We start from the raw sequence: 11,383 nt of genomic DNA, 5'->3' as shown, positions 1-11,383 counted from the left end.
TAATTCGTCAACTTCTGTCTGATAAGGGCACTGATAAGGTTCGGTGTAAAAAAAAGCAGATGTAATGATGAGTCTTAATTTACAGCAATATTGCGAGTTCTCTGTGTAACTTAACTTTCATGTATGTTGATTGGTCTCTCAATTTTTCACAGCAATTTGTGACTGCAAAAGTTCCTGTGGCGGCTGTCCGACCGCAAGAGTGTCCTGTCTAACCGTACCTGTGTCTGCAATCCAACTTCATCAGTGAGGTAAAAGGTGTCATCTGCCATTCTCAAGTTCATGATTGAAATGTTTTTTTTATTTTTTGCTGGTGATTTTGTTTTGGTGGGCAAATGTGGAGGTGTAAGGAGTGTAGTGAATCTCTTTCTGGTAGATATGAGTTACTAAAGCATTTTAGACTACAGCACCGGCATAGGCAACGCTATCCATGCCCACACACAAACTGCCCATGTACATTTAAGACATGGAATGCTTTGCACATTCATTTAAATAGAGCCCATCCCAAACAAAACTCTCAGGAGCAGCTGGAGTTGTCAATATTCAGTTGTCATTTGTGCACTTCGAGCGATCTTCCTAGGAGAGGGATTATTTTGTACACATTGGAACTCATTTTAAGAGTCATGAGACTGTTCCTTGTATGTTTGTGGGTTGCAGTTTTGAAACAAATATATACGCAACATTTCACTCTCACAAAAACAGGAAACACAAACCGCATACGTTGAAAGATTTCAAGCCAGGTGTAGTTAGAACCACTCTAGTTGCACAAGAATCCTCTGATAATCCTGTGGAATACGCACATAATCAAGATGACTCTGCAGTTGAAGTACACAGTGCTTGTTCAAGTAGTGATGTGGATGTAACTCAGAACTCTTCCAAAGTAATTGAGAAAAACTTTGCTGCATCGTTGCTCAAATTAGAGCATTTTGCACATGTGCCGGGTACAAAAATTGATGCGTTTTTGGAAGAACTGCACTACTTAAGTTCAGCAACATTGCCCCTCTCCATTAACATTCTTGAAGGTGTATTTCAGAAACATAGTCCCACAACTGATAAGTCTGTGATAACAGAAGTAGCCACTGCTCTCTGCGCATCAAACCCTTTGCTCAAAGCCATAGGGAAGGGTGGTCCCCTAAGGACATCTTATCTCCGCAATTACAAAGACAGCTTTAATGTTGTAGAACCCATAGAGTACATACTTGATGCCAAGGAAAAAAGGAGTTTTCAGTATGTGCCTGTACTCAAGTCTTTGCAGCAGCTCTTTCAGAGGAAAGATGTTGTAGACAAGGTGGTTGAAAACCACAGAGTGCAGCAGAGTAATAGGGGGACTGGTGAACAACAGACTTACAAATCTTCCCAGGATGGTTCACACTTCAAGGAAAACGGTTTTCTATCAGGGGATGACTTGAGAATTTTGTTGACTATATACATAGATGACTTTGAGATTTGCAATCCTCTGGGTACTTCTCGCAAGAAGCATAAGCTTTGTGGAATCTACTGGACTTTGAGTAATTTGCCTCCAGGCTCACATTCATCACTATCCTCGATTTACCTGGCGGTCTTGTGTAAAACTGATGATGTGAAGAAGTATGGTTATGACCGTGTCTTACATCCTCTCAAGATATGATAACTCTAGAACAAGTTGGTGTTTTCATTCCATTGCTTGGCAGATGTCTTAAAGGCACCATTCAGGTTGTTGCGGCAGACAACCTGGGAGCTCACAGTATAGCTGGTTTCAATGAGAGCTTTTCTGGTGGATATATCTGCCGATTTTGCACAGCAACAAGTACAGACATTCAAACAAAAGAGGTAAAGTCAGGTGCATTCAGTCTAAGGACAAAAGAACTCCATGACTCTCGTGAAATCAGCGCAGGAGAATGGGGCAAGCTGTTTTGGGGTGAAAAGACATTGTTCCATCACTCAATCTCTTGACCACTTCAGTATTCACACGGGTTATCCTCCAGATATTATGCATGATATTTTTGAGGGGTTAGTGCCATTAGAGCTTGCACGTTGTTTGGCATTGCTAATATCTAAGAAATATTTCAATCTTGAAACCCTCAACAAATCTATCCTGCAGTTCCCTTATAAGTGGGCAGACAAAACAAACAGGCCACATGTGATCCCACACACATTTTCTAAAAGAAAAACAATAGGTGGGAATGCCCATGAAAATTGGGCTCTGTTGAGACTACTCCCATTCATAATTGGGCATCTGGTGCCTGAGGGTGAAATTGCATGGCAAATACTGTTGGACTTAAAAGACATTGCAGAGCTTGTGGTTGCTCCAAGACAAACAGATGAGTCAATTGCCTATCTTGAGGGCAAGATTTCAGAGCACAGACAAAAGTACCAAGAACTCTTCCCTGATGTGCGACTGCTACCAAAGCATCATTATCTGGAGCACTATCCACAACTGATCAGGATGTTTGGTCCTCTTGTGGGCCTCTGGACCATGCGTTTTGAGGCCAAGCACAGTTTTTTTTAAGCAGGTTGCGCGACACACCAATTGCTTTAAAAATGTGCCCCTCTTGCTAGCTACTAAGCATCAGCTAATGATTTCCTATCAACTGGTATCATCCAGTTTTGATGAAGCTGCCCTGGAAATCACAAAGGTCTCAACATTGCCTTTGGATGTATTGAAACAAGAAATAGCTCAGACTATTGCCCAGAACTTCCCTGGTACAACTGAAGTTCACTTAACAAAGTGTGTGTCAAGCAAAGGGGTAACATTCAGAAATGGGATGATAGTTGCTCATGGGTCTACAAGTGGACTGCCTGACTTTGGAGAGATTCTTCAGATTTGCATTGTACAGGAGAGACTATGTTTCATGGTGAGAAGGCTTTATGGGTGGTATAGGGAGCATTTCAGAGCCTTTGAGCTGAGTCCAACAAGAGAAACTGTTTTGATTGAGCTTGAGGAACTGGCAGATGACTATCCTTTGGCAGACTACTTTGTTGGACCTCTCAGAATGGTGACATTAAAAAGACACATAGACATATGAGGTAACCAACAGATTTAACATTGAATGGTTATTTTGTCCTCGCATTGCTCTATTGAAATTAAGATTAACCCTTGTGCATCCCTTGAAAAAAAAGTTCTGTATAACATGTAGGCTAATTTTGTCATCCCTCTTTCACAGACGGCCATGGCTACTCCAGTGAAGCTCAGAATCATTTTAGGAGAAAACAGTTCCCAGAGATTGATCCTTCCAGATGGGATTCCAGAAGCTGTCACTGAACTCACACAGCAAATTAAGAGGCAGTGTGGAATAGAAGGGGAATTCAGGCTCCAATTCATGGATGCTGAGTTTGGGAATTAATTCACCAACTTGCTGTCAACATCAGATGTCCAGGACAGAAGTTCCATCAAGGTCATCTTTACATCAGTTGCACCTGCACAGCCTGTTGTCTCCCTGCCCCCTCCCTACTCAGCTGCTGCCACTTCCCGCTGTCTAAATGACTCCTTATCTCTCTCATCTGGAAGCTCCGTCAATACTGACATACTGTCTTCTCCTGAGTCCACGTCAAGATCATCTGGATGGCCCCCTGTCTTCATTGTGCCCCGGTTCTCTTACGACACTGAACTACAGCTGGACAGGGCCAACGCTACTTTCAAAACGGACGGAACATTGTTGAGTCCTGACAACAAACTTAAATCTGCCATTCTTGATGGCTTAGCTGAGAAGATTATAGAGTACAAAGTAGGGCTGTGCAATTAATCGTATTTTAATCGCGATTACGATTATGGTTTGCGACGATTATGAAAACAGCATAATTGACAAAATACGATTATTTTTGCTGGGTGCGCTTTCGCCCCTCCCTAAAAGCCCACTCGGCCACGTGGGAGTGACATGTGTTGTGAGTGTTCAGCGCGAGCGAAGATGTCAGATCAAGAGCAGCAACTCGTTAAAAAGAAGGGTACAACTATTTCCACTATTTGGAAGTACTTTGGCTTTCAGGAGTCCGACGTGGAGCAAAACAAAGTACAGTGCAGGATTTGTTACCAGGTTGTGTTGGCACCACACGCCAACACAACCAATCTCTTTAATCAGCTGAAATACAACCACAAAGTGCAATACGACCGGGCAGTAATACAACAAAAAGCAGATGCCCGCTCGACTTCATCCACCACATCATCACAGTCATCGATTCTGGACGCATTGTACAGAGCAACGGCCTACGCGACGAGCTCGCAGAGACACAGAGATATTACAGGTGCCATTACATTTCACATCGCTAAAGATATGTGCCCAGTTAGCACTGTTAGCAACCAGGGCTTTAAGCAACTTGTCAACACGTTGGACAAGCGTTACGCGATGCCGTCTCGGTATTATTTCAGCAGGTCTGCGCTGCCTGCGCTATATGACAAATGCCGTGGGGAAGTTGAGAGAGATGTGGCTTCAGCTGACTACTTTGCTACCACAACAGACCTATGGTCTAGCCCAGGGGTGCCCAACCAGTCGATCGCGAGGTGTCTAAAAATAGAACAACAATATTCTGTTTTATCGTTAATGTCCTGTAACATAATCTTCCTGTGCCAGAATAATGCACTTGAACGCATCAAAGCTTTGTGATTGGCCGGCGTCACCCCATGTGTCGGGGCGTGGCTGAGGGTCTTCAGTACAGGTGGCAATATCGTCACCTGCCTGCGCTCATCTCTGAAACCAGACCATGTCAACAGGCTGGTGTTTCTTGCGAACAATCTTTAAGAGATGACATGAGCAGCCCTACCAGCATTTGCCATGGTGGCCTAAACATTTTTATTTGGTCTTAAATTGTAGTTCAACATTTATTTCCTGTTACTTCTGGACCATGACGGTTGGCCAGCCTTCAACGTTTAACTGAGTGGAATATGTTGAATATGTTTTACCAAAATGTTGGCTATATGTTAAGGAGTTTTCAGTAGGTTGTGACAGTGCACTGCATCATATTTGATTTCATTTATTTTGGTCTAATTTATTTTTATTTATCATATTAATAATATATGTTTAGTATGGTTTTGGAAGTGCGCTCCAACATATTTGATCTTGTTTATTGGTAAAATATTATTTGTTTTAAAGTTCAATAAATGGTCAATGAATAATCGTCAAAATAATCGTGATATCAATTATTGACCAAATAATCGTGATTATGATTTTTGCCATAATCGCACAGCCCTAGTACAAAGTCTACCTCTCTGACAGTGAGTTTGAGGAGGTAGCAAAAGCTCTTGTCTCATCACATCCATGTTTGAAAGAACCCGGTTCTTTCACTGGATATGGCGGATGGAAGACGAGCTTGAAATATAAACTTGCTAACTACCGAACAAAGCTTAGGCGGCTTGGATGCCCCGAAGTTGTAGTAAATGCCCTAAAACACAAACCTGATGGCAAATGCAGTCCTGCCTATGGTGTGAAAAAGCCGAAAAAAGCAGAGGTGAATTACTGCCCCACCTACCCATCCGGGGAAACGGCAGAGACGCTTGAAAAGTTAAGAGTGACCCTTCTCTCAGAAGTAATACAAAGGAATAATGAGGACAAGGTGGCAACATTGATGGAAAAGACCTTTGCATGCAGAAGGCAAGAGGTTGTTCGGCAGGCACCATTGATAGCCGATTTCAAAACCAGGTGGCCGGCTCTCTTCCATGTGCGTGAGGTAAGTGAATGAATGTGTGAAGGAACGTCCCCTTTTTACTTTTATTGGGATATATATAGTAGACAATGAATGCTTACGGACTGCACAGTATGTGCCATATAAAAGACATATTGACAAATTCTGAATTTTGTATGTACAGTGGCATTTGTATGCAGGAATCATATAAATAAATACATGATTTATGCAATTGCATGTCTTAAACGGACTGAACTGCTAAATCAAACCTGTGAACAGTGACATCAAAATAGCCAATCTGAGTTTTGTGGGTTTTGTTTTTTTGTTGTAGGTGAATGCAGAATTTAAGAGAATCACAACAATTAATTTGCAATCCAAGTTCTTCTCTTCGCTGGATATTCACTCTACAAGCCTGATCGACGTGTATACCAAGAAAGGTGGAGTTCAAGGGAAGAAGATCAAAAGCATCATGCTTCCCATAACCCAGGTATGAAAACAATGTAAAGGTGACAAAGAAACTGTAGGAGCTGTACAAAGTCTAGGATGTTCCATGAATAGCATAGCATCCGGAGCATTATGTTTTCGATATTTTTTTGATACTTAGCACCACATCCATTCCCCCAGTGGGGGTCATTGTATCAGAGTGAGCGGCATACTATTATGAAGGCCTAAAATAACGCACTACAAAGCTGTCCAGCAGTTATTCCTGGAAATGGCAGATGTTCCTACCCCAATGGTCAGAGTGTACTGTAGGGCTGCAGCTATCAATTATTTTAGTAATCGAGTATTCTATCAATTATTCCATTGATTAATCGAGTAATTGGAAACAGATTACCTTTTTAAAGCAAAAGTATTTCTTCAATAAAAAGCCATTTTAAATATTCAATAATTGTTTTCCTTTTTTAGAAAAATGTATTGCTTAAATTGCATAGTATATTATCTGTCCAAACTAAATCCATTTAATTAAAGTGCAATATTACATTCAGGGTTTTAAAGAAAACATTTGTGAAACGGTGAAACCCAGACTGCTTGTTGTTCTTAATGGGCTTTTTTATTGCATGTTCTCTGACCTGCATACTTAGACTAACAGCATTGACGTGAGACGCGAATGCATCCTCAAAGGTCTTTGTGTCTACTTCAATGAAGATCCAGAGAAGCTGGTGAAGGAATACATGGTATTAGGGCTGTGCAATTAATCGTATTTTAATCGCGATTACGATTATGGCTTGCGACGATTTGGAAAACAGCATAATTGACAAAATACGATTATTTTGCTGGGTGCGCTTTCGCCTCTCCCTAAAAGCCCACTCGGCCACGTGGGAGTGACATGTGTTGTGAGTGTTCAGCGCAAGCGAAGATGTCAGAACAAGAGCAGCAACTAGTTAAAAAGAAGGGTCGCGGGGAGATTCCCAGTCGATCGCGAGATGTGTCTAAAAATAGAACAACAATATTCTGTTTTATCGTTAATGTCCTGTAACATAATGTTCCCGTGCCAGAATAATGCACTTGAACGCATCAAAGCTTTGTGATTGGCCGGCCACACCCCATGTGTCCGGGCGTGGCTGGTGAGCAGTGCACTAGTTCGCTGACGTTGTCCGTGTCAACAGCATGGATGGTCAACAGGAGTGACAGTCCGCACACACACAAGACCGCAATTATGGCAGAAGCAAAAAAGCCCAAAATATATAATTTTCACTCCAAGTGGGAGGATCATTATTTTTGTATCTATTCCAATTCAAAGTCCATCTGTCTCATCTGCAATGCGAGCGTGGCTTTATCGAATAAGGGTAATTTAGGAGCGGCATTTCAAAACAGTACACAAACGCTACGAGACGGAATTCCCTCCTAATTCTGCCCTACGCTCCCAAAAGGGGAGGGGCCTGAGAGCACAGCTAAATGCACAGCAGTCCATTTTCACCAGGCCCAACAACAAGAGCAAGGCTGCTACCAGAGCATCTTATCGTGTCAGTCACGTTCTTGCGAAACACATGAAGTCTTTCAAAGACGGCAAAGTTATGAAATAAGCTTTCCTGGAGGCTGCCGATGCGCTTTTGTGGGACAGTAAAAATAACAGCAGCATTTCAACAGGTTTTTGATATAATAAAAACTCAATTTAAATACCGTTATTAATCTGCTGTAAGTTTTAGTTTGTTTGAATTTATTCATGATAATTATTGTACAAAATGGTATAAGAATGCAAACATTAAGATCTGTTCTGTTTAAATTGATTATAGTCTATCAGTTCAGAAACTAGTGTTGCTTGCATCCTATTTTAAAGGCATTTATTTGTATACTCTAATAAAATGCAACAAAAAATGGGTTTGATTCTATTAATGTTGCAGCAGATTACTGTGTAGCTTCAGATCTGAGTTGTCTTATTAGTAAGCCTCATTTATACTTTTGTAGCAACACTATTTTTATATAATGGCAAAGAAAGGGTTCTTCAGAGTCTTTTCTTTTTTTCCTGTGTCATATGTGGCAGCACTGCCACAAGTTCCTCTTCAGAGAGGGTCTTCAGTACAGGTGGCAATATTGTCACCTGCCTGCGCTCATCTCTGAAACCAGACCATGTAAACAGGCTGGTATGTCTTGCAAAAAAATCTTTAAGAGATGACACGAGCAGCCCTACCAGCATTTGCCATGGTGGCCTAAACATTTTTATTTGGTCTTAAATTGTAGTTCAACATTTATTTCCTGTTACTTCTGGACCATGACGGTTGGCCAGTCTTCAACGTTTAACTGAGTGGAATATGTTGAATATGTTTTACCAAAATGTTGGCTATATGTTAAGGAGTTTTCAGTAGGTTGTGACAGTGCACTGCATCATATTTGATTTCATTTATTTGTCTAATTTATTTTTATTTATCATATTATTAATATATGTTTAGTATGGTTTTGGAAGTGTGCTCCAACATATTTGTTGATCTTGTTTATTGGTAAAATATTATTTGTTTTAAAGTTCAATAAATGATCAATGAATAATCGTCAAAATAATCGTGATATCAATTATTGACCAAATAATCGTGATTATGATTTTTGCCATAATCGCACAGCCCTACATGGTATGTTGATTTACCTTTTTTATCTTCACAAAGAGGAGGATGATCATAGTTGGAATGGATTGTGTTTCTTCTAAAACTAACCCTTAGGAAAATGTTGCCTTTACATTTTGATGATGTTGGATGTGTTAATGCTTTTTGGAAACAGTGTTTTTTGTTCTTTCTTTTTTTTCAATTTGGAAAACCCAAACTACATAAAGCTCAATATGACCGATTATAGAAATGGGATGTAATGCACATCAGTGAAAATCACTCTCCTTATTTGTTTTTCACAGAGCATCGACAACAGCAGTCAAACGGCAGAGACGGTCTTCGGAATATTTGTCATTCGACACGAAGGTGCAGAGCCTGGGGATGACCCCGAGAACGTTGGGATCATTCTGGAGGGGGTCGAAGTGTTGGATGAGTTGGGAAACGTATCTTTTGCGGTGGCGATGATGTTTGCTCTCGTGTATGCTCTAAACTTGAGCTACCCTCCAGAGCTGAAGTTTACATTTGAAGCACTGCAGAAAATAATGATGGAGCTAGATGGAAACAGACTATCCACAAAAGGACAAGTCCTCAAAACATTGCTTTCCCGTGCCTAATGTCACTGTTTTGGGATCGCCTCATCTTCCAAACACGCAGCCATCAGAGATTCGGTGACTCACCTCTTTGACAGAAATGTTGATTGTATGCAAGAAGTATAAAAGTAAGCATTCAAAGTTGGCTGTAGCATGGTTAGGTGGACCTCACTGAGCAGAGGGCTGTGCGAGGAGGCAGATGTTACCATGTTGCCTTATTTGGTCTACTGTCGAAACTCAAGTTTGTTATACTGTCCACCCTAAAGTTGAAACATTTTAATATTTGGGAAGAAACTGTGTTTTTTCAAGCATCTGTCAGTGTAAAGCTATTTTGTGAAATATATATTCACTGTTATATTTAATATCTGTCAGTGTAAAGCATTGTTTATCTTTGCCTATTTTGTGAAATATATATTCACTGTTATATTTAATACAGTGAAACACAGTCTGCTTGTTGGTTGAGATGGTGTTCTTAATGGTCTTTTTGTATTGCATGTTCTCTAATCTGCATACTTAGACATCTTGTGTTTGTGTTATGTTTCCACCCTTGAAGCTCACTAGACTGTAGACTGTTGAATTTCTGTTACTGTTCACTCTAAACGTTTTAAATGTGTAAACACTCAAAAGTTATTCTTTGAATGAACTGGATTAAATCATGGACAGTATTTCCACATGATGAAATGGCTTTCTTTCAGTTTTAAGCAATTACGTTGACCCAACCCAGGTAAATCAAGTTCGTAACAAACCTTATAAATAAGTAGTATCAATCCTAATAGATTACGTTGACCCAACCCAAGTAAATTCAGTTGGACCAATCAAATTGCTTAATCTTGAAAGAAAGTGATTTAATCATGTGGAAATATTGTCCATGATTTAATTACGTTCATTCAAAGAGTTATTTCTTTGAGTGTAGTCTATTGTGGACCTCATAATTGATCTGTAAATGTCTATTAATGCTTGTTCGTCTGCGCCCCACTTGCATCCTACAGCTCGCAATAAATGTAATACTTTTTAGCATTTTGTTTCCACTTGATTAATATGCATTTTCCATGTGTATTTGCTATCAAACCACAGTATAGGTATTTGAACTCATTCACCTTTGTCATTGGACAATCATATAGTGTTAACTGTTGGCCATCAATCTTGCGTTTATTTGTAAATACCATGTAGCATGACTTGCTTTCTGACATTTTGAATCCCCAGTTATATGACCACCTCTCCACTTTTTTAATTGCTCTAGCTATATTCTCCATTACGTATGGGGCATTTCTTCCCCTCATCCAAATAGCTACGGACAGCGTTGAAAACGACGGCGCACGTTTCTTGTTTCTGTGTCACGTGGTTTGCCACTATTGCTGCTGCTCCCATACTTTACATTATTAAAAATACATAGCCTATTTTATTAAACATAAGCTATCTTAAGTTATAGAACATATATCAAATATTTGATAAAATACTTAAATTCAAGTACTTATTTAATTTGAATACTGTTAGTCCTGCACAACGCTCCAATATGTGTGCACATCTGTATACAGAGCTACCTCTTTCTGCACAGCTTTTCACTTTTTGTAACAATCCTGCACATGTTTTTTTCTGAATCTGATATTTCCCAATTGTTTAATGATTTTAATTCAATGATATGTTCAAATCTGATGTTAACCTGTTCAAGATAATGACATGTGGTCATCCAGGCAAGGCCTACCATTGAAATGATGGGTCAAAATAGGGAAATTGTCAACTAGGTTACCTGTCAACTAAGTTACCCAGTACTGTAGTAACTGTAGTAACTTAGTTGACAGGTAACCTAGTTGACAATTTGTATGACATGGAGACATCATTACACATCATTATCAATTGATGTTTGCACTTCTGCCTTGAAATGAACATAGTGCTGATGGTTAATAATGTGTCCAGTCAACTATGTTATTTGCGTCAAATGTTTGACTTTCATTGTCAACGATGTTGCACCTAATATTTTCGCATTTAAAATAGTGCTTCTGATATCCTTTAGTATAATGTACATCTACACAGGTTGGAGTTTTACATGACATCTCTTGAAACTATCAAAATGACCTGTATGGTAGTTTTATAATAAAACATATCCCTATCCCTATGACAGTGCTGAACATATCACATGAAAAAACAAAACTTTAATACAATTATTTTTTTAAC

At 39.8% G+C, this 11,383-nt stretch overlaps 1 protein-coding gene across 1 annotated transcript; it reads left to right on the top strand.

Moving 5' to 3' along the window:
- Nucleotides 1–3,324: 3,324 nt before the first annotated feature.
- LOC117559169 lies at nucleotides 3,325–9,235 on the top strand. Its single transcript, XM_034235851.1, has 5 exons — nucleotides 3,325–3,701; nucleotides 5,167–5,634; nucleotides 5,921–6,076; nucleotides 6,672–6,764; nucleotides 8,924–9,235. Exons 2-5 carry the CDS (start codon nucleotides 5,533–5,535, stop codon nucleotides 9,233–9,235), a joined length of 663 nt encoding a protein of 220 aa, XP_034091742.1. The 5' UTR covers nucleotides 3,325–3,701; nucleotides 5,167–5,532.
- The last annotated feature ends 2,148 nt before the right edge of the window (nucleotides 9,236–11,383 follow it).

This window comes from Gymnodraco acuticeps, unplaced genomic scaffold (assembly GCF_902827175.1).
Source record: "Gymnodraco acuticeps unplaced genomic scaffold, fGymAcu1.1, whole genome shotgun sequence".
Classification (NCBI taxonomy): domain Eukaryota; kingdom Metazoa; phylum Chordata; class Actinopteri; order Perciformes; family Bathydraconidae; genus Gymnodraco; species Gymnodraco acuticeps.
Note: the sequence above shows the minus strand (reverse complement) of the source record. Positions and strands in the feature narration are given on the sequence as shown.